General features: G+C 37.9%; 1 protein-coding gene across 3 annotated transcripts in view; it reads left to right on the plus strand.

Moving 5' to 3' along the window:
- The window catches only part of INTS2 (integrator complex subunit 2), a 54,999-nt gene that overhangs the window by 30,218 nt on the left and 562 nt on the right, over positions 1–24,219 (plus strand). For 2 of the 3 annotated variants that reach the window (XM_036269434.1, XM_036269433.1), the window contains exons 16-25: positions 526–630; positions 1,101–1,265; positions 3,929–4,130; positions 6,645–6,770; positions 13,234–13,432; positions 15,389–15,640; positions 16,340–16,447; positions 16,574–16,679; positions 18,343–18,519; positions 18,611–18,797. In XM_036269434.1, coding sequence (XP_036125327.1) covers positions 526–630; positions 1,101–1,265; positions 3,929–4,130; positions 6,645–6,770; positions 13,234–13,432; positions 15,389–15,640; positions 16,340–16,447; positions 16,574–16,679; positions 18,343–18,519; positions 18,611–18,780 — 1,610 coding nt within the window. In that variant the 3' untranslated portion in view covers positions 18,781–18,797. Of the gene's footprint in view, positions 1–525; positions 631–1,100; positions 1,266–3,928; positions 4,131–6,644; positions 6,771–13,233; positions 13,433–15,388; positions 15,641–16,339; positions 16,448–16,573; positions 16,680–18,342; positions 18,520–18,610; positions 18,798–24,219 lie in introns of those variants that run through there. The other variant, XM_036269435.1, reaches the window with a different exon arrangement.

A 24,219-nucleotide genomic window follows, 5' to 3' on the forward strand; every position in this document is an offset into this window, starting at 1 on the left:
ATGAATTAAAGAGTTGAGAAATTGGAGTCAGGGAAATTAGGCCATAACAGATATTTAAACAAACAGTGAGTAGGCACTGAATTAGTCTAGCAGAAAAAGAACAGAAATTAAAATGGACTTAAAAAAAAAAAATCGTCAGTCACCACTGTAATATATGATTAAATCAAGATTACTGGAATCATGAAGCTTTAAGCCATGTGGTCATGACTGTCTTTGGTCTTTTTAATTAGATTTGGGAGTGTTAACTTGTCAAGTGTTCTTTTTTTCAAGGGTAGGACATTTCTGCAAATGGTTTCTCCCACCCATTTTGATTTCCCTCCCACTAGTTTCGATTCCTGGGCATTTCCCAGATATTGCTTTTCCTGTATATTTACTCTTTTGGTAGTGATTCTTCATCCTTTATGAGCTATAGTCTCAGATTAAGTCAATTAAAAGTAACATTGTGTTCCTATTTGGGTTGAAGGTTAAGATTTCTGTTGTTTCTGACACTTAATATTTCTTATGCTTTTTATCTTTGACTGACAGCTGCCATGCAAAGAAAGCCAAAATCTTATTCATCCTCTTTAATGGATCAGATTCCTATCAAATTCCTTATTCGACAGGCGCAAGGGCTGCAGCAGGAGTTGGGAGGTATTTTACTTGCTTTTTACAGCTAACATTCATTGTTAACATTTTTCTTATGTTTATAATGTTATAAATTTAATAGGTGCTCAATATTAAACATTCAAAATATTCCAGAGTGAAATTCCTGTATGCCTCCCTTACTTCTTGACTATCCAACCCCTCCCCCCCTTGCCCAAATCCTAGCTGTTTTATTTGGGTATGTAATTTCAGACCTTTTTTTCTGCAAGTTGATCCATATGAAATTGCAGGTGTTCAACTATTCAAAAATTCAGTTTTATATGGTTGAAGCTAATAGACACATACACAAGTAGAAATTCCTTTTTTTAACTGTAAATGGTATTTATATCTGTCTCTTCTGTATGCACAAGAAGTGCAAATTCCTTTGGCTTGCTGAAATTGAAAGGAAGAAGGGAAAGAGAAGAGAGCAGATTTTGGTGTTTAAGAATAACTTAATAAACTCTTTATACATTTTCAAGGGTTGCATTCTGCTTTACTACGTCTCCTTGCAACTAACTACCCACATTTATGCATTGTGGACGACTGGATCTGCGAAGAAGAAATCACAGGAACTGATGCCCTATTAAGGAGAATGCTCCTGACTAACAATGCCAAAAACCACTCTCCTGAACAACTCCAAGAAGGTATAGTAAATGATAATCCTTTTACGTCTTTAGTAGTACCAAGAAATGTTAAAATCTTAAAATAATGCAAACTTTTCCTGGGGATATAACAATGTTTTGGTGAATATATTTTAAGTAATTTTCTTTGAGTATGAGTGTTTTTATGTTTTGTTTTAATTTTTAAAGTTGAGTTTAGAGAGAGGAAGGGATGGAGGGGGGAGAGAGAGAGAGAGAGAGAGAGAGAGAGAGAGAGAGAGAGAGAGAGAAATGGAAACATCGATTTATTGTTCCACTTATTTATTCAGTCATTGGTTGATTCTTGTATGTGTCCTTGGGATCAAATCCGAAACCTTGTTGTACTAGGACGATGTTCTAACCAACTGAGCTATTTGGCCAGGGCAAGTTTCAGTTTTAACCATTTCTTTTTTCTTTTTTTTTTTATCCTCACCCGAGGACATTTTTCCATTTTTTGTACAGATAGAGTGGGAGGGAGAGAGAGGAAGAGAGAGAGAGAGAGAGAAACATCAACGTGAAAGGGACACATCGAGTGGCTGCCACCCGCACGACCAACCAGGGCCGGGGACAAACTGCAACCGAGGTACGTGCCCTTAGCGGGAACCGAACCTGGGTCTGTCTAGACCTCAGGCCGACGCTGTAACCGCTGAGCCAAACCGGCCAGGGCAACCATTTCTTTCTGACATGCTTCTGTCTGTTTCCTTGTAGGTCCTAAGTAATATCACTAAACAGGTCATGTGGTTCTAGGAAGGTCCTAAACTAGTCAGAAATAAGTGCCATGGAATAGAGTAATAGAGTTCTAGCTGAGCACTGGAATCAAATAGAAATATTATGCAAGCTACACTTACAATTTTAAACTTTCTATAGCCACATTAAACAGTTAAGAACAGACCCTGGCCGGTTGGCTCAGCGGTTGGAGCACTGGCCTGCGGACCAGAGAGTCCCGGGTTTGGTTTCCACTGGGGGCACATACCAAAACGAAAACAAAAACAAGAAGTTAAGAACAGGCAAAATTAATTTTAGTAATTTATTTAGTGCAATATATCTAATATATCATTTTATCATGTAATCAGTATAAAAAAACTATTAATGAGATATTTTATTGTCTCTCCATACTAAGTCTGCAACCTGGTATGTAATTTATACTTGGAACATATCTTATTTTGGAGCAACTACATTTCAAGTGCTTAACAGCCAGATGTGGTTGGTAAACAGCACAGTTGTAGATATTTTATTTATTTATTTTTGTTTAAATTTTTTTCTTTATTGATTTTATTTATTTATTTATTTATTTATTTATTTATTTATTTATTTATTTATTTTTTTATCCTCACCCGAGGACATTTTTCCATTTTTTGTTCAGGTAGAGTGGGAGGGAGAGAGAGGAACAGAGAGAGAGAGAGAAACATCGATGTGAAAGGAACACATCGAGTGGCTGCCACCCGCACGACCAACCAGGGCCGGGGACAAACTACAACCGAGGTACGCGTCCTTAGTGGGAACCGAACCCGGGCCTCTCAGGACCGCAGGCTGACGCTCTAACCCCTGAACCAAACTGGCCAGGGCTTCTTTATTGATTTGAGAGAGAGAGAAAGGGAGAGGGAGAAAGAGATAGAAACATCGATGAGAGAGAACATCGATTGGCCGCCTCCTGTATGCCCCCCACTGGGGCTCGAGCCCACAACTGGGCATGTGTCCTGACCAGGAATCGAACCAGTGACCTCTCGATAAATGGGTCGACGCTCAACCGCTGAGCCACACTGGCCCGGGCATAGATATTTTTTACTAACAGCACTCTGCTTGGCGCTTACAACTTATAAAGTAATGAATGCTATTACCAAAAGCAATACTAGGGTATATTTTCATGTTTCAGTAAAATTTTAAAATCGGTCTGAATCACCAAGGAAATGACATGTGTCTTTGAGTCATTAATGTTAATGTAAAAATGAGATATTTTTTATACTTTATGAAATAATTACACTTAACATGAATTTTTCTTAAGCCCTTTATTTTAAATATATCCAAAACTATGGCTAAGATTGAAAGTTTTACTTTTTTTGTTGTTAATCCTCACCCGAGGATATTTTTTCATTGAATTTTAGATAGAGAGAGAGATCACTGTGAGAGAGACGCATCAATTGGTTGTCTCCCACACAACCTGGACTGGGGCCTGGGATCAACCTGCAGCCCAGGCACATGCTCTTGACCAGGAATTGAACCTGAGACCCTTTGGTCCACAGGCCGACACTCTAACCACTGAGCAAAACCATCCAGGATGAAAGATTTCCTTTTTTTACACAACATTGTCTTGATTTGCTTGGCCTGTAGTCTCATAGAGCAGCGAATTTTCAACCAGTGTGCTGTAAGAATTTTTAAAACATCCAATACCTGACTATTTAGTCAGCAGCGCTGACCTCTTTCCCTTAGAGTGTCAAATTAAAAAATGACAACAGCCAACACAATAGCTGTCGGGTGTGAAATAATAAAAAATTATACCTGTTTTTTTGTCCTATCAGCAAAAATATTTTTTGGTGTGCTGCAGAATTTTAGTAATTAGTTTTTGTGTGACATGAAAAGAAAAAGGTCAAAGATCACTGTGATTGAGCAATATCATTTCCTATTTGGTAAGCTGTATATAACTTAGATTATGACTTAATTTTTCCTTTTAGCATTTTCAGCTGTCCCAGTAAGTCACACACAAGTGATGCAAATTCTAGAACACTTGACTCTGCTTTCTGCCAGTGAACTCATACCATATGCAGAAGTATTAACATCCAATATGAACCAGCTATTGAATGCAGGGGTTCCGCGGCGAATTCTTCAAACAGTCAATAAACTATGGATGGTTCTTAATACTGTGATGCCCAGGAGGTAATTTTAGTGTATTGTTACATGTAATAGATAAGTGTATAGCAGTAATTATATATAATAACCTAATTTTAAATGTTAAAAAAAACTGTTGAATATTTAACAATATAAATCCTTTCTGAAGACTGTTAATTAAAGAGTTGTTATAATTTGAAGGACACAAATAAACTTTATCTTAAGAAAGTGAGAAACCTTCAAATATTTCCAACTTGAGAAAGTTTTTTAAAAGTGAGTCCTCGTGTATAGTCATTTGTGGTTGATTATGACTTAGATCAGCACTGTGTCTCTGCAGCAGCTCCAATTTTTGCTAAATATTAAAATTACCAAGAGAGCTTTTAAAACTCTTGATCCACAAGTTATTAACCCATGCCAATTAAATCAGAACGTCTGTGGGTGGAGTCAAGCATTGGTGTGCAGTAAAGTTTAGAATACATTGGAATAATTATTTTGTCTTTAGTCAGATGGGTCTCTACTGGTCCATAGATTGTATCAGAGACACCTGGTCAGCCCTGAAAAACAATACTGGGCTGATTTAACCTGAGATTTTGATTTAGTAGGTCTGGAAATATTTATACTTCTTAAATTAAAAAATAATTTTAAATTATAAGTAAATTAATTTTTATATTATAAGTAAATTAATTTATAAAAATTAATAAATGCACATAACTTGAGAAGTTAAATAGTATATTAGTTCTGCCCATAACATCCCATTTTAGATTATTCCCTAACTACAACTATTTTCAGCTTTTATCTTTTTATTTTGGCATTTATATTTCCCTATATATCACAATAATATGCTTATAATTACTATGATTTCCTGAATCATAGAAGTTTCCTGAATCATTTAGAAATTATCTTTTGACTTTCTAATCTGCAAGATGAAGATTTTACACTCTTACCTTATTCCTCCCGAGAGTCCCTCTTCCATAGTACACACTTTCCCTTTCTCCATTTCTCCCAACAAAGTTATCTCAACATTTTTGGTTAAAGTAATATTCAGTGTGCATATTGTTATGACTACTTAAGTGTTATTTGTAGTTGATCTGTGCAATGTCCTTTGATTACAGTTTCCTTATACAACTTCCCTCCTCCCCACCCCACACACAAACTCTGAGTTAATGCTTGCCTCTATCCATTTGCTCAGTTTTTTTTTTCTTTTTCCTTTTTTGTATCAATAACTTATTCATCCCTAAACTCCATTTTTTATTTTTTTATACTCACCCGAGGATATTTTTGCATTTATCTTCAGATAGAGCGAGAGGGAGAGAAGGGAGGAAGAGAGAGAGAGAAACATCGATGTGAAAGGGACACATCAAGTGGCTGCCACCTGCACGACCAACCAGGGCCAGGGACAATCTGCAACCGAGGTACATGCCCTTAGCGGGAACCGAACCTGGGTCTCTCTGGACCACAGGCCGATGCTCTAACCGCTGAGCCAAACCAACCAGGGTCTAAACTCCATTATTGAGGGGAAATTTACTTCATAGTTAGTTATAACATGGCAGTAACTTTTTTTTCTTGGAAACATTCCTTTCAGCGCTTTCTCTCCTCACGTTTGATTCTGGGACATGCACAGCAGCCCTCCTGGAATTACTTTTATCTCTCTTCTTTGTTGGATTCCATGTTTTTCTCTTTCTCGGTTTAGTTCCTGATTTTAATGAGTGGAATTCACAAGTTGCTTCCTGAGAAAAAGGTGTTTGGGAAACATTATTTTTTTGAGATTTGCCTGTGTGAGAGGTTTTTATTCTTCCCCTCACATGTGATCGCTATTGAGCCTCAATGTAAAATTCTAGCTCATTTTTCCTTTCAGAAATGGAAAGGCTTCATTGTATTGACTGAATTAGAGCTTCCCTTTTTGCTGTTGAATAATCTGATCTTATACCAATTCCCAATCCTTTGTATAGGATCATTATTTTCTTCCAAAGGTTTTGGGTTTTTTCTTTCACTGTTTTCTGGAATTTTATGATGAGGTATTTTTTGTTTGTTTTTATTCATAGTGCTGAGTATTTGGTTGGCCTTTAGTCTGGGGACTGATGCCTTTTTTTCGATATTTTCTTATACATAGTTTATTCTTCAATACTTTCCCTCTGTTCTGGACTTTTCTGTAATTTGGATTTTAAATATCTTTCAAAGTACTTTGGTAAGTATTAGTTCATTTACAGGTATTATATTCCTGTTTTATAGATGAGGAAACAGTTCAGAGAGGCTCAGTGACTTACATAGAGTCATAGCAAGTATGGTATTACTGATAATTTAATTCAAATCTTTATATGCCATGATTACTCCATTACTGTGGTGATTTTTTAAAGTACTTTGTGTTTAATGTATTATCTTCACTTGTTTTAGAGATATAAAAATAGGTTAGATTTCTGTAGTTTTTAATTTTTTGAAGTTCATTCACACCAGTTTCCTCCCCCCACCCCCCAATATATATTTTTAAGATAGAAAGGTTTGGATGGCTAACAGGTTTCAATTACAATAGAGCTGTTTTTGAACATGTTATTCTTTTCTCATCAGGCTGTGGGTAATGACAGTTAATGCACTTCAGCCTTCAATCAAGTTTGTTCGACAACAAAAGTATACTCAGAATGACCTGATGATAGATCCTCTCATTGTCTTAAGATGTGATCAGAGGGTACACAGGTATGTGTCATTTGAATTTTCATTTTTATTATAGAATTATACTTTGGAGAGTCAAAGAAATTCAAGAAGTACAGTTTAAACTTATATCTAAGGTTCTTGCAAATAACTGGCAGTATGACCTCAGGTTTTTGTTAAAGTTGTTTATCAACTATATATTCAGTTTCATATTGAATATGTGATTAATTGAATCTAGCCTTAAAGAAATGTCATTCTTGGTTTTGGCTGTTCTTTCTCTCGGAACAAGACCAGTAAAGAATAATACCATTTCTGTTAGCATTGTTGGAAAGGCTTTAAAAAATATATCGGTTTATTGTGAACCATTACATGCATTAAAAATGAATTTTGGGCCCTGGCCGGTTTGGCTCAGCGGTTAGAGCGTCGGCCTGCGGTCCAGAGAGACCCGGGTTCGGTTCCCGCTAAGGGCATGTACCTTGGTTGCAGTTTGTCCCCGGCCCTGGTTGCTCGTGTGGGTGGCAGCCACTCGATGTGTTCCTTTCACGTCGATGTTTCTCTCTGTCTCTCTCTCCCTCCCACTCTATCTGAACAAAAAAAAAATGGAAAAATGTCCTCGGGTGAGGATTAAAAAAATAGGATTTAGAGAACAGATACTATAACGATGGTAGTTAGGGGGTCAAAGGAGGTATTATGGGCAAAAGAATGTAATAAGCAAAGGTATAGAAGCACGAATGAAAAAGACTTGCATGGAGGGTTAAGTTTTTGAGAAGAACAGATTTTAGAATTGGAATGTTCGATTGAGGTCATACAATGGGGACCTCTGAGTATTAGGCTAAAGAGGTCATTTAGGTGGTAACTTAAGAAAGGCAGCTTTGCATGAGGTGCTTTAGAGGGGAAAGAAACTGGAGTAAAGGAGACTAACTAGGATATACTCTATGAATAGACTCATCTGCCCTCAAACCTGGGGATGATAGTCTTGAAATGACAAAACCTGTAAAATCAGCCAAATATGATTTGGCAAGATCAAGGTCTCATAGAAAATAGGAATCAGAAGAATAAATAGAAGTGACATTAAGTATCTAATTAAAGGAAAACAATAGTAAATAACACTTTTATAAAAGAGCTATTTCTAAAACAATTTATCAGTGTTAAAACTCCACTTAAGTAGGTAACCTTTCACCTGAATTGCCTCCAGTTGTTCAGGAAATTGTTAAATTGTGCCATCATGTGTATGTAATGTTTTTGTTGCCTGAATTTTTTACTTAATTTCTGAAACTTTTCTCATGTTAATATTCTTATATTAATTGGCTACATGTTTTTCCATATAGATGTGCTATGCTTAGCCTAGTCTCCTATTGTTGGATATTTTATTTCTCTCTCTCTCTCTCTCTCTCTCTCTCTCTATATATATATATATATATATACATACATATATATATATATATATGTATATATATTTTTTTAATCCTCACCCGAGGACATTTTTCCATTTTTTTATACAGATAGAGTGGGCAGGAGAGAGAGGAAGACAGAGAGAGAGAGAAACATCAATGTGAAAGGGACACATCGAGTGGCTGCCACCCGCACGACCAACCAGGGCCGGGGACAAACTGCAACCGAAGTACGTGCCCTTAGCGGGAACCGAACCCAGGTCTCTCTGGACCACAGGCCGACACTCTAACCGCTGAGCCAAACCGGCCAGGGCTTATTTCTATATTTTTGTTATCAATAGTGCTATGGTGACTGTTCTTTATACTGAGTATTTCTTTATAATGGATTCTTAAAATTGGAATTATTGGGGCAAATGAACATGTTCATTTTGAATACTTTTTTAAAGATATCTATGTTTTTTAAAATAAGTTTTTATTGATTTTTTAGAGAGAGAGGAAGGGAAAGAGAAAGAGAGTCATCCATTGGCTGCCTCCTGCATGCCCCTACTGAGGATTGAGCCTGCAACATGGGCATGTGCCCTGACTGGGAATCAAACTGGTGTCCTCTAGGTTCATGGGATGATGCTCAACCAACTGAGCCACACTGGCCAGGGCTCATTTTCAAGACTTTTGACTTCTGTTTTTATTCTGTCTTCCATTAACTGCTGAATCATTTTACATTCCCATATATGTGTTTGATATTGCACATTTTCCTACACTCTTTAATATATTTCCCAATTTGATAGGTGAAAAATGGATTCTTTTCAATTCATATTTTAGATAGAATATTTTAATGTACTATTGACTATTGTTAGTTCTTCTTTATATTTTAGCCTATCTTCCTATTGGATTGCTTATCTCTTTTTATTTAAAGAGCTTTTTATAAAGGATATTAGCTCTTTGTGTGTGTGTGCTGTTTTTCCCCTTTGTTGTTCTATTGTTTTCCCTTTTAACTTTGTTCATTTTTTAAAATTTATTTTTTTTACCAAGTGGTCATTCACATGTATTTTTAAAAAATCAAATAATATGAAAAGATATACACATATAAAAATATGTGACGTTTAGTAGGTGGTGGTAGGAAAGTGGATGGAGGTATAGAGAAAATCAGACTGGCCTTGTGTAAATAACTGTTGCAGTTCACTGGTGAGTTCTTTTTTTTTTTTTTTCCCTCACCCGAGGACATTTTTCCATTTTTTGTTCAGATGGAGCGGGAGGGAGAGAGAGGAACAGAGAGAGAGAAACATCGATGTGAAGGGACACATCGAGTGGCTGCCACCCGCACGACCAACCAGGGCCGGGGACAAACTGCAACCGAGGTACGTGCCCTTAGCGGGAACCGAACCCGGGTCTCTCCGGACCGCAGGCCGACGCTCTAACCGCTGAGCCAAACCGGCCAGGGCCGCTGGTGAGTTCTTGAAGATTCATTATAATATTCCCTTTTTTATGTATGTATGAAAGTTTTTATTTAAAAAAAAATTTTTTTTCTTTATTGATTTTAGAGAGAGGAAGGGAGAGATAGAAACATTGATGAGAGAAAACATTGATTGGCCACTTCCTGCATGCCCCTGACTGGGGATTTGGCCTACAATCTGGGCATGTGCCCTGACTGGGAAGCGAACCAGGGACCTCTTGGTGCATGGGTCGACACTCAGCCACTGAGCCACACCGGCAGGGCATATATGGAAATTTTTATAATACACATTAATAAGTGAATAAACAAGAAGTTTAACAATAAGATGAAGTTCTACAGTGAGAAGTCTTGTTCTCTCTCACATCTACCATACTGTCATTGCTACTGCAGAATTCCTCCTTGTCCTCTTTTGACCAGTCCCAGTCCAGCTCTAGAGGAAACTTTATTGTCATAATGGTGTATATGTAGCTTTACTTTCTGTGTATTTACACATTTCTAAATAGAAACATTTACTTTTTGTTTTGGGTCGTTTTAAAAAATTGTAGTAGTATATTTCAAGAATTATTTTGTTCTTTAAAAAAAAACCTCACTGTGCTCAACATGTTTTCTATATTAGCATGCATAATTCTTCCTCATTTGTTTTAACTGTTGAATAGTATTCCATACATAGATTACCAGGGCTATCTTCCAGAAACTCTGATAGAGAATGTCTAGAGTGGAACTTGGAATTTTAATTATTTTAAATATGTACTCCAGGTGACTTTTTTTTTTTAACTTTATTGTTGAATGTGTTACAGATGTCCCTCCTTTTTTCCCCCCTGACTCCCTCCTCCTCGCTCTCACCCCCCTCCTGCCCTCCCCATACTATTGTCTATGTATTGGTTGTGCATATATGCATATAAGTTCTTTGGTTTCTCTCTTCTCGCTCCACCTCCCCACTTCCCTTTGAGGTTCATCAGTCTAACAACCAATTTGTACTTGTTAATCCCTTCACCTTTTTCACCTAATCCCCTCCCATCTGGCAACCAACAAAAAGTTCTTGGTATCTATGAGTCTGTTTCTGTTCTCCTTGCTCATTTTGTTTTTAGATTCAATTTTTGACAGATACCTATTTATTGCCATTTTATTGTTCATATTTTTTTTATCTTCTTCAAAAAGACCCGTCAACATTTTATATAATAATGGTGGTGATAGTTTTTTTTTGTCTGGGAAACTCTTTATATGGCCATTGATTCCAAATGATAGCTTTGCAGGATAGAGGAATCTTGGTTTTAGGTCCTTGCTTTTTATCACGTTAAATATTTCTTGCCACCTCGGCCTGCAGAGTTTCTTTTGAGAAATCAGCTGATATTCTTATGGGAGGTCTGCTGTAGGTAACTAACTGCTTTTCTCTTGCTGCTTCTAATATTCTGTTTTTGACCTTTGGCATTTTGATGATGATGTGTCTTGGGGTGGACCTCTTTGGGTTCATCTTGTTTGGAACTCTGTGCTTCCTGGACCTGTATGTCTGTTTCCTTCCCTAGGAAGTTTTCTGTCATTATTTTTTCAAATAGGTTTTCAATTTCTTGCCCTCTCTCTTCTCCTTCTGGCACCCCTATGATGCGAATGTTGGTACACTTGAAGTTATCCCACAGTCTCCTTATACTAGCCTCATTTTTTTGGATTCTTTTTTCTTTTTGCTGTCCTGATTGGGTGTTTTTTGCTTCCTTATATTCAAAATTGATGGTTTGCTTCTTGGCTTTACCTGCTCTACTATTGATTCCCTGTGAATTATTCTTTATTTCAGTTAGTGAATCCTTCATTTCTGACTGGTGTTTTACTATGCTCTTAAGGTCCTCACTAAGTTCCTTGAAATTCTCACCAAGTTCATTGAGTGTCCTTATAAACAGTGTTTTGAACTCTGTATCTGTTAGATTGCTTATCACCATTTTTTTTTTTAAATCCTCACCAGAGGATATTTTTCTATTTATATTCAGATAGAGTGGGAAGGAGGGAGAGAGGAACATCAAAGTGAGACACATTGACTGGCTACCTCCCGCATGACCCCAACCAGGGCCAGGGACAAACCACAACTGCGTGCCCTTGACTGGAATTGAACCCGCGACTCACTGGTCTGCGGGCCGACTCTCTACTGCCGAGCCAAACCAGTCAGGGCTGCTTATCTCCATTTCGTTTAGTTCTTTTCCTGGAGTTTTGTACTATTCTTTCATTTGAGACATGTTTGTCTCCTCATTTTGGCTGCCTCCCTGTGTTTGTTTCTATGTATTAGGTAGAGTTGCTATGTCCTATGCTTCCTAGGGTGGCCTGTTGTAGTAGGTGTCCTATAGGGTCCAGTAGCACAACCTCCCTGGTCACTTTAATTTTGTAGCTGTAGGACTTCCATTCAGCTAGATTTCAGGTGGTTCTGAAGGATGATTGTTCTGTAGTTTAGTTGTAATTTTGATGTAATTGTGGGAAGAAGCAAGTACGCATTTACCTATGCCGCCATCTTGACCGGAATTCTCTTTGGGTGATGCTTATCTTCAATTTTGGGAAACACTGCCATAATTTATTTAACCATTGACATATTTTTTTCCACTATAAATACGTACATGTTTATTATAGAAAATTTTGATATTTCATAAAAACCATTGACATATTGACGGGCATTTAAGCTTTTCCAATGTTCCACAGTGTAAACAAAGCTGTGATGCCTTTTTATGCACACATGCTAGTTCTCTCTGTGATAGACTGAGAAGTGGCATTTCAGGGTTTTCTAAGGGCTTGGTTTTAAAATTTCAGTAGTCGCCCTGGCCGGTTTGGTTCAGCAGTTAGAGCGTCGGCCTGCGGTCCAGAGAGACTCGGGTTCGGTTCCCGCTAAGGGCATGTACCTCGGTTGCAGTTTGTCTCTGGCCCTGGTTGGGTCGTGCGGGTGGCAGCCACTCGATGTGTCCCTTTTACGTCGATGTTTCTCTCTCTCTCTCTTTTCCTCTCTCTCCCTCTCACTCTTATCTGAACAAAAAACAAAAAAATGTCCTCAGGTGAGGATTTAAAAAAAAAAATTTCAGTGGTTACCAATTTATTTGTTTTTCGTTTCTTTTTTAGATTCAGTTCTTATATTCTTATTTCATTTAAATTTGATCTGTAACAATCTTCGAGGAATGAGTAACTGTACTTATTTTATAGATGAGGCAGCTGAGGCTCAGTAAATAATTTCTCCAGGTCAAGTGGATAAAGCACTCTTGGAATACAGAGTTGTCTTGATGTCTTGTTACAAAGAGGCAACAGTTTAGGAATAAAAAGAATAAATATTCTGCTTTAGACTCCTTTATCTTATCAATAATAGAGTATTTCTCTGAAGACAGCTGCTTTGCAGGATCACATCTAAAAGATTTACTGCTAGTGCCATTTTCTACAAAAAAAGAATGTCTTTTCTGTAGGGCATACCTTATATTTGATTAGAGTTGGTAAAATGAAATAAATATTATTTATGTAATCTCGAAATATACAGCATAAAACATATTAAACTTTTATTCTGAGAATGAATATTTCAGTGGAAAAAGTGTTGCTTTATAGGGAAAGTGTTACTTTCTACTCTTTTCAGGTACTGCTCAAGTTAAACTGATTATGTTCTCACTAATTTAAAAATTTATATTTTCTTATGTATTTTTCTTCTTTCTGTATTTAGATGTCCCCCACTGATGGATATTACTCTACACATGTTGAATGGATATCTTCTTGCATCCAAAGCCTACCTCAGTGCTCATTTGAAGGAAACAGCAGAGCAGGATAGGCCTTCCCAGAATAATACGTTAGGTTTAATTGGACAAACTGATGGCCCAGAAGTTACTAGAGAAGAATTGAAAAATGCATTACTGGCTGCTCAGGTAATAAAGTAAAATTTAGTCAAAAAGGGCAAGGGCTTCACTGTCAATATAATCAGTTAAGTAGAAGGCATATTAGTCTCTTCCTGTACAAATGTGACACGTTGTGCATTCCTTTTATTATAGAACAAGCTGTTACTTTTACTTCTAAATATCAGATGAACTGTCTTACTAAAATCAAGAGTAATCTTCATGAATATTAATTTAATTGCCATTTAAATAAGATTTATATTTTAACAAAATATAAGGCTTTTGTTCCTTAAAATCAAATGGTGGAAAAAAATTAAATCGTGGAGACAAACAGAACAAGAAGTATATATACAGGGTGGGGCAAAAGTAGGTTTATAGTTGTGAGTATGTGAAACACTTTATTTTTATATCATTATTTATTAATTATTGTTGTATTTTCCATATAAGCAACCATAAACCTCCCCTGCATGTCATAAAATGTCAAGCAGTGTGAAATACTGTGACAAGATAAGTAGTTCAGTTTTATATTTAGAAAAATTTTATTACAAGGTAGAATTTTGCTGAAGTCTTAAGTAGTCATTTTGAATAATAAATGCTGTGAGATGATTAAATGTTAAGAATTTGAGGTCTGCAATGTAGAAATATTTTCTTAGTTTAAAATGTATTTTCTGAAATCTTTTCATTGGCAATAAGAGGAATTAGAGCAATAACAGAGGTCCACAATTCCTTATCTGTAAACAGATAATCCAAAAGGCTATGAAAAGGGAGGCATTTTTTCAGTAATTCAGTTGGCAGAAAAAGCTGACCTATGTGACCTCATTTGTGAGAAAACTTGACCTGAATTGATGTGAAACTTTATGGCCTTTATCCCACTTAATGTGAATATCGGTGTGTTTTGCTGCAGAAATATTAATATGTTGTCTCTGTTGGAAGTATTATATTTCAGTAAAAATAATTCTGAGTTCAAAAATAAATCTGGCCCTCAGAGTTTTAAATAAGACATTGAGAATCATAATAGCTACCATTTATATAATGCTTACTATATGCTGGGTGCTATTCTATATATATATATATATATATATATATATATATTTATATATTTTGATTAATCCTCACTGAAGGATATTTTTCCATTAATCTTTAGATAGAGTAGTGGGAGGGAGAGAAAGAGAAATAGCCATGTGAGTGAGACACATTGATTGGTTGCTTCCCGCTTGACCCGAACTGGGGCCGGGGAATGAACCCACAACCCACGTATGTGCCCTTGACTGGGAATTGAACCAATGACCCTTTGGTCAGTGGGCCAATGCTCTAACTACTTAGCCAAACTGACCAGGGCTGTATATTAACTCACTTAATCTTTACAACCAACTTACAAGGTATGGAATATTAATATCTCCATTTTTAAAGGAGAATGAGACCTAGAGAGGTTAAGTGACCTGCTCAAGGTTACACATCTAGTAAATGGCAGAGCTAGGATTCAAGCCTGGGTGGTCTGGCTCCAAAATCTATAAACATAAATAAAAGCAAAACATAACAACCCCAAACCAAAAACCCCTCTACCCAAGAATGATGATTATAAAGTAAAGCTAATCTTACTCTATAATCAAGTTTTTTTCAGGCAACATCTGTCTTTCAGAGACGCTTGTCATATATTCATTTTTTAAAAATTCCTTTCTGTTAGATGAGAGAGATTACAGCTCTCCTTTACATGTAGGGGCATCAAGTAAATCACTCCTTAAGAAACTACATCAATTGGCCGCCTCCTGCATCCCCCCCCCCGGGGATTTGGCCCACATCCTGGGCATGTGCCCTGACTGGGAATCAAACTGGTGACCTCTTGGTGCATGGGCCGATGCTCCACCATTGAGCCGTACCGGCTGGGCACCTTTGTCATTTTTATCAATTCTGTTCATATGAAAAACTCAGATTTGTTTTCAAAGAAACTTCTCAGAAACTTCTTAAATTCATTGTTTTATCTGCTTGTAGGATAGTGCAGCTGTCCAGATTCTCTTGGAGATTTGCTTACCTACTGAAGAGGAGAAAGCAAAGAGTGTCAATCCAGACAGCTTGCTGAGGAATGTTCAAAGTGTTATTACTACCAGCACTCCAAATAAGGGAAGGGGGGAAGGAGAAGACAATTTACTTTGTAACCTTCGAGAAGTTCAGTGCCTTATCTGTTGTCTGTTGCACCAAATGTACATTGCGGACCCCAACATTGCTAAGCTGGTTCACTTTCAGGTCTGTTTGCAAAGAAGGATGCTTTATGGTTGAACTTTTTTTGGTGGTTGGTGGGTTTGAAGACTAAATTAATAGGAATCATTTAGAAACCAGAGATAACACAAATAATCATGCTCCTTTGCAATATGAAGAAAAATCAGATTTTTAAGATTTTATTTCAGCCTGTTAAAGTGTTTAGGTAATTTATCTCTATTCTAGTGCATTGGAAAGGTGAAATGCCAGGATAGATGTAGGGCACTACAGTCTTCTGAGCAACTTTTACATAAAGAAAGTGAAACCTACCTTTTTACAGGGTGTTTATAGATTCTATTACATTAAAAACATTTTTTTTCTTTATTGATTTTAGAGAGAGGAAGTGAGAGGGAGAGAGAGAAACATTGATGAGAGAGGACATCGATTGGCCACCTCCTGCATGCCTCCCACTGGGGATCGAGCCCACGACCTGGGCATGTGCCCTGAGAGAATTGAACTGGTGACCTGTTGGTGCATGGGTCAATGTTCAACCAGTGAGCCATACCAGCTGGGCATAGATGGATTCTATTATATTTTGAAAATGAAATGTATTTTAATAAAGACTGGCTTTATAATTATTCAAAGTTGTGTATACATTTTTTTTGCAGGGGACACCCTATATTTTTATCTGTATTTGATCTATACTTATTTTACTTATATCTTTTCTTTCCTTTCTTGTTGAGATAGGGTTATCCCTGTGAACTTTTGCCACTGACGGTCGCAGGTATTCCATCTATGCACATCTGTCTGGATTTCATACCTGAGCTTATTGCACAGCCAGAACTTGAAAAACAGGTAATGAGCATTTAGAGCTTTAGGTAAATTTTGATCTCCCTCCAGTCTTGCTAGTTATATAAAACATTTAGTAATTTTTAATACTTATTCTTCAGAAACATGTAATATTTGGATTTTGTATTGCAGATATTTGCTATCCAGTTGCTTTCTCATTTGTGTATCCAGTATGCATTACCAAAGTCACTCAGTGTGGCTCGCTTAGCTGTCAATGTCATGGGAACTTTGCTGACAGGTGTGTAGCCAACCAACATCAATGACAAAACTTCTAACATAAAGAAGTACATATTTTTTTCCTGAATTTAGTGACACTGTTTTCTGTGTCACTAATAGTTTAATTTATGCCATCTTCTGAAAATTTTTCTATTACAAACATGATTTATAGTGTAGATATGAATAGGTAGGCAAATTGTATCTTTCATTTTATGAATGACTGTGTATAGATTTATAATAATAAGCTTCCCACATTTTATAAATGGAAATCAAATCTACTTTCTGTATGTAAATGTCAATAGAAAACAAGTTACAATCATTAAAAATGCTTAGAGTTCCAGAAAAATATAATCATATGTATAAATAAGATAAATATATTACTTGTTTTCTTAAGTTCTAAAATATACCCTAACATTTTAATCACTTTCCGGATTTGTAGAATAAAATGGTATGAAAGTAAACTACTTTAAAAAATATGAACTATAATTAAAATTTTTAAAGTAATGATTGTTAATTTTATATTATTTCTCAGGGCTCCCATAATACTCTGTTCACTTTTCTTTCCATTGTATTCACCTCATGTTTTAATTATTTGTAGTGGTTAAGAGCTTAAAGCCCAAATTCAATCCCAACTCCACCACTAACTGGCTATTGTGACCTTGAACAAGTTTATTAAACTTTTTTTTTTTTTACTGTACTGATTTTAGGGAAAGAGGTAGAGAGAGAGAGAGAGAGAGACAAAGAAAAGAGAGAAAGAGGAAAACATCAATTTGTTGTTCCACTTATTTATGCATTCATTGCTTGATTTTATTGTATGTGCCCTGACCAGATATTGAACTCTCAACCTTGGTGTATTGGGATGACACTCTAACCAACTGAGCTACCTAGCCAGGGCTAAACTCTCTCTGTTTTATTTAAGAGTTTTCTCATATAAAAATAGGTATCATGCCCTGGCTTGTTTGGCTCAGCGGTTATAGCATCGGCCCCCAGACCAGAGAGTCCTGGGTTTGGTTTCTGCTAAGGGCACATACCTCGGTTGCAGTTTGTGCCTGGCTTTGGTTGGGGTCGTGCGAGTGGCAACCACTTGATGTGTCTCTCTCATGTCGATGTTTCTCTTTCTCCCTTTCTCCCTCCCACTCTATCTGAAGATAAATGTAGAAAAATGTCCTCGAGTGAGGATTAAAAAAAAAATAGGTGTCATGCCTGGCTAGTGTGGCTCAGTGCACCAAGCATTGACCCATGCACCAAGAGGTCGCCGGTTCGATTCCTGGTCAGGGCACATGCCCAGGTTGTGGGCCCCATCCCCAATGGGGGTCATCCAGGAGGTGGCCATTCAATGTTCTCTCTCATCGATGTTTCCATCTCTCTCCCTTCCTCTCTCTCTAAAATCAATAAAGGAAAAAATAAATAAAAATAGGTGTCATTATAGTACTTTCCTCATTCATAAGATTGTGAGAATTAAATGAAATAGTGCACGTGATACACTTATCAGTGTTTGAGCATAAGAATTTATATGTTAGATGATGGCTGACTACTGGATTGTGAGCTCCCTGAAGGCAGGGGCTGGCCGTGTCTTAGAAAAGTGAGTATCCTCAGCACACAGCATGTTACTTAGTATACTGTAGAGGCCATGTGTGTTGAATTTATACCTGTAAAGACAAAAATTGTTTCATTCTTTCCAACAGTTTTAACACAGGCTAAGCGATATGCTTTTTTCATGCCCACTCTGCCAAGTCTGGTCTCTTTTTGTCGAGCATTTCCTCCACTGTATGAGGATATTATGTCTTTGCTGATCCAAATAGGGCAAGTCTGTGCCTCTGATGTTGCCACTCAGACAAGAGACATTGATCCAATTATTACACGTAAGTAGTAACTTATTTTCAGACTTGTTTTAGTAACTCAAACAAACAAAATCCTTTCTAGATTTCTTAACTTTTTTCCTTATGTTTTTAGGTCTTCAACAAATAAAGGAGAAACCAAGTGGGTGGTCTGGAATCTATAAAGATCTATCTTATAAAAATGGATCCAGGGACACTGGAAGCATGGATCCTGATGTACAGCTCTGTCATTGTATTGAAAGCACAATAATTGAAATAATAAACATGAGTGTTAGTGGAATTTAAAAATAACTTAAACAAAAATGGAGGTGTTTGCTGCATATACCGGATATGAACCTGTATCTTATAACTGTAACCTGAACGGGAACAGTAATGTCTTGGAATCACTAAAATGATTCAATTCAACATGAATACAATTTAGAACTCTCTTGAGAATTATGTTTGCTTGTATTTGATTGGCAGTTCTTTGGATCTACTTTGCTGGTATGTTTATATTGTAGCAGCCGAGCTTGTTTTTTTTTTTTCCCCTGTTGGAGGCACATTTCAGAAACTCATTCCTGGAAAGTGAATTTGTCCTTGAATTTAGCTTTTGAAAAGAAGAAAAACTGCCATGCCTTTAATTTGATTTCTTATGAAAATTAGTTTTTAGGTAGCCCTAGTGTTTATTTTAACTGTGAGCTAGTAACAGAGTGTGACAATGATGCAATGATGAGAGGAAGAATTCAGGAAAAATTAGGAATTTAAATACCCAAATAGAAATCTCTAAAACTTGCAATGCAAGTAATAGTAATGTAAGATAGAATTCCAGTTCTCAAGAAACAGTATTGAGAAAGCTTTGAAAAAGGCAAACAGCCTTTTGTAAATGATTTCCATGGAATTACAGATGAGGATTTTAAGATTTTAACATATTTGCTTCAATTTTTAACAATATGTAAAGCCATATGTTTAAAGAGATACTTGAATGATTTGGGATTTTAAGATACTGGTTTAAAAGTGTGTACAGAAACATCTTTGTGCAGAGAACCTGAAAGGAGGGTCTCATTTAGTTTTTTTAAAATTTATTTTTATAATGCTTCACTAACTTATCTAATGGTCAGAAATACATTGGTACCTATTTGAATTTTAGAGTAATAAAACCCACTGCATTAAAGACCTCTTGGTTTGTCATCAGGATTATAATTCACATAATTTTAGAAGATCTTTGAAATAAGAAAATATATAGTGGTTTGGACCTCAGGAAAAATAAGGAAAAACAAAGAAACAGAATACCATGTTGCTGAAGGATTTTGCAGTCCTCTGTTAGTAACGTCTAGTGATTATTAGGTAGATGCATTCAGGTAATCCATAATCCTCATTTTCTTTTCTTAAGTATCCAATGTTGAAGGTACTTCTCTTTGCTTTCTGAGATACACCTGAATGACAGACAGCCCCCTTTTTGCCCCCGCTTGAAACAGACCTCTTAACTTGTAAAAGAAATTAGGCAGGCTAATAAGAAAGTGTATTTTTAAAGAAATTAAACCTCAACCTTTTTACTAGCAAATAGTCACATCTCATTTTCCTTCTTTTAAAATGGGATTACTACTGGCCCTACCTCATAAGGCTATTATATGAGAACTAAATTTGTAGCTGTTTCAAATCACGAAGTGGTGCACAGTATTATAGATGGTAGATGCTTAATGTTCAATTAAGTAATTTTTGTGAAAAATAAAAGCATTAAAAAAATACCATAAGAATTTTCATATTTTTAAACAAGGCAGTTTTGTAGTCTTTTAAGATTAAATACACCTGCTTCAGTTTTGTTTTTAAACTGAGGCTTTGGAATATTTTGTGTGAGTAGGTAACCTCTAGGAATTCAGAAAAGACTGAAATATGTTTTCTAACTAAATGCAGTCAATGCACATTCCTGGACAAATTTCAGACTGGTCAAAACCTGCTGTGTGGAAATAATAACGTATGCTGTTTTTCATCAGATTTGTTGATGTAAATAAAATGTGTAAATATATTAGTAAATGCTGATATTCATGTATTTTAAGTTAAAGTTATAAAATTTGTGACAATGTGATTTTTTTTATTCAAGTGAAAACAGATGTGTGCAGCTATTTTGAATATTGGTTTATAAACATTCATATTCTTTATCAAATGAAGTTGTTTTTGTTTGTTTCATTTCACTACTGTTAACCTCAAAGAAACAGTTTAAGGAACTGGAATCTAGGACTGTCTGGTTCCAGAGCCTAGATGGGTCGGTTTCTGTTGTTACATACACCAAAAGACAACACAAGATTAGAGTCTGTTGAGAACCTTTGAAATTTAGGAGAGAAAAATCATAGTAGTAACCCTGGAGCAGTTACTTAAAAGACTTGATATTTAAAAAAATGTATAAAAGCAGAACAATTTGAAAGTGTTTATTTTTATAGGATATCCTTTATTCCACTGTCTTCACAGTAAATTAGTTTTGTACCTTCCCTTCATCTTTGTCTATATTTTTACATACTTTTTAATACCTAGTGTGAAGTCTGCTTTTTTTCATGTAACTTTAAATGGAATTTGTTTGCAGGCTGTTTAGTTTTTATAATTTCTTTCTTTTTTTTTTTTTTATCCTCACCTGAAGGCATTTTTGCATTTATCTTCAGAATGGGAAGAAGAGAGGGAGGAAGAGAGAGAAACATCGACGTGAGAGACACATCAAGTGGTTGCTATCTGCACAGGCTGGGGACAAACTGCAACCGAGGTACTTGCCCTTAGCGGGAACTGAACCCGGGACTCTCTGGTCCACGGGCTGAGGCTCTAACCACTCTAACCGCTGAGCCAAACCAGCCAGGGCATAGTTTTTATAATTTCTTTATTGGCTTCATAATGATTGAATTGATCTATCATAACCACCTCCCTGTTACTATGCTGGGAAGTTTATTATTATTTTTTTCAGTATTACAATAGACACTGTTAACTGAGGTGTTAATTTTTGTTGTTGTTGTTAAATCATTTCTCAAGGATAATTTTGCAACCGATTTTTAGAGAGAGTGAAAGGAGCCCAGACCAGGAGATGGAACCTGCAACCAGGAATCCAACCGGTGACCTTTCCCTCTGGTGCTTAGGCCAGCGCTCTAACCACTAAGCATACTGACCTGGGCCAATTTTTTATCCTCACCCAGGACATTTTTCCTTTTTTTTTGTTCAGATAGGGTGGGAGGGAGAGAGGGGGAGAGGGAGAGAGAAACATCGATGTGAAAGGGACACATGGAGTGGCTGCCTCCCACACAACCCCAAAGGGGGTGGGTGGATAAACTGCAACCTAGGTACTGCCCTTAGCGGAACCGAACCCGGGTCTCTCTGGACGGTGGGCCGAGGCTCTAACCGCTGAGACAAACCCCCGGGGGGCTAATTTTTCTTTCTTAAAGATTACTTCTTGAGGATGAATTTCTCAACCTAAAATTACTAAATTAAGGAGTAAAATTTATTTTTATGGCTGTAAGTTAGGTCATTTGGGGAAGATGTAGTAAAATTAAAGGTGAGAGTGTCCTGCTGCTCCCTCCCGCAGCATACCTCTCCCCCCAAAACAGTTTCTCAAATTTGAGAACCTGGATCTGGTTTTCCTTTTTCGGTACACTACAATTTGAGCCAAGTTTAGGCTTTACAGAATTAAAAAACAGATATTTGGAGAGATCGCGATTAACCGCCTACCTTTCAGGAAACTGAGCATACTTCTTGGAAAAGAAGAATAAACTGATTTTTAGTAGGAAATAAACCTTAATGGAGGTAGAAATAAGTCATCTGGTGGAGAGACCTTGGGAGCGTTTCTCTGGCTGAACTCGATATCTGGGAAATCCTTGATTATCAAGATCTTGTAGCCCGTTGTCACGAACCTTTTCACCTCGTTTGGTTCGGCGGTCCAGCAATTCCCGCCTCATGCTTCTCGATACCCCGGGTACTCGAAAAGTCTGGAAATTTGAATCCTGCGGCACTGGAGAACGCTTAGAGGAGACCGCGACAAGGTTTAAAGGTGTTCCCTCTCCGTTTACCGACAGGCGTTAGGAATAAAACTTCTAATTTCCAAAGAAAACGATACACGGGTTAAATCACCGGCTTCAAAAAGTCAAACGGAGAAGTTTCTTTCCTTTCAAATCCCTGAGATTTGCGCGGAATCATTCCCCTTTCCCCCGTGCGTCTTCCGGTGCCGCCAATTACCTTGGATTTATTCTTAGTGCGAGGCTTCCATTGGGTGCAGAAGTCCCGTGCCCTAACCGCGCGCCGGGATTGGTTGCTTGATTTCTGATTTTGGCGTATGATTGGCTGTTTGAGCTCGTTCGGCAATTGGGCGCTGGAGTCGAGGGGGTGGGAGGCGGGAATTCGTCGGGGAGAGTTGTTCAGGGACAGATGCGAACTGGAGGAGCAAAGCGGCCCGAGCGCGCCATCAGGCCAGGGAGTTGCAGCCCAGCGAGGAAGAGAGAGGCGTGTGACCTTTTTTCGGTGCCAGGGTTCCGCTTTATTTGCTCGCCAATATCGGTTTCCTTTTCTTCCTTGAGTCGGAGCCCAGTCGGTGTTACTGCGGTGTTCCTCAGACCAGGCAAGTCTGTTTCCCGTGGGGCGGGCGCGGAGCCTGACCGAAGGGTGCTTTGTGCATTGGCCCAGCCGCCTGGCGGGCTCAGCGGCGTGGACCGGTCACCTGCGCCCCGGGGGTCTCCCCGGACTCGGAGGAGGAAGAAAACCTGGGGGGGAGGCAGCCTGCTCTCGCCTTCTTAGAGCAAAGGCCTGTGGTTAGCCCGGGCCCGGCGTTAACTCTTGGCCGCAGGGGGCGACAGCGGCAGGCAGGGTTTTTTTTTTAATTTATTTTTTTAACTTGATTTCAGTATTTGGGGGAAGCGACCCCATTTTGAAAGGCTTGTTGCCACAATTGAGGCGGGGGATGGGCTGATTTCCAGGTGACATCTGAGCAATAGGCCAGCGTTGAGTTCTCGGTTCGGAATAAGGGCTTGGATTCCACCGGCTCGTATCCTCAGAGCTTCGGGGAGAAAATCACAAGATATCAGAACCGGAAAGTGGGTTAGAATAGCGGTCCTGAACTTCTCGTGGCAGGCATTAGCCATGGTCAAGGTTATTATTGGCTTCGTTATCCATGGAATTGCTGTTTCGACCATCCCTCCATCCCCAGATTGAATTGGCCACTTTTTTTTTTCCCCACTCTTGCAAATAATCCCTCACTTGATAACAGTGTATGTCATCGTTTCCCCCTCTATTTTCAATGATTTCCTTAGGATATGTTTCTGGGAACGAGAAATCCATGGACTGTCTCTTCAGGACAGTGCGTTGTGCACAGACACTTTCACGGGCACCGTGGAGAGGTCACAGGCTCTGAGTGACAGCTGTGGATCCTAGGTCACAGGCTCTGAGTGACAGCTGTGGATCCTAGGTCACAGGCTCTGAGTGACAGCTGTGGATCCTAGGTCACAGGCTCTGAGTGACAGCTGTGGATCCTAGAGGGAAAGGATGCAGAGATTCAAGTCGGGCACCTCCTCTGGCAGACACTGGGTTCAGACTCCTTCGGTGGCTACCGTATTCTTAACTCAGTGCTTGGATAATTTGCGTAGAAACCCTGTCCTGTAGATAGAATGACCTCCATTTCACAGGTGAAGAAACAGGCTCAGAGAGGTTAAGCGATCCACACAGTGGAATTCAAACTTAGGCTCGCCTTGCTCCAAAGCCCACTTCTTTCCGTTATACCGCACTGAC

This window comes from Molossus molossus, unplaced genomic scaffold, assembly GCF_014108415.1.
Source record: "Molossus molossus isolate mMolMol1 unplaced genomic scaffold, mMolMol1.p scaffold_m16_p_19, whole genome shotgun sequence".
NCBI classification, from domain to species: domain Eukaryota; kingdom Metazoa; phylum Chordata; class Mammalia; order Chiroptera; family Molossidae; genus Molossus; species Molossus molossus.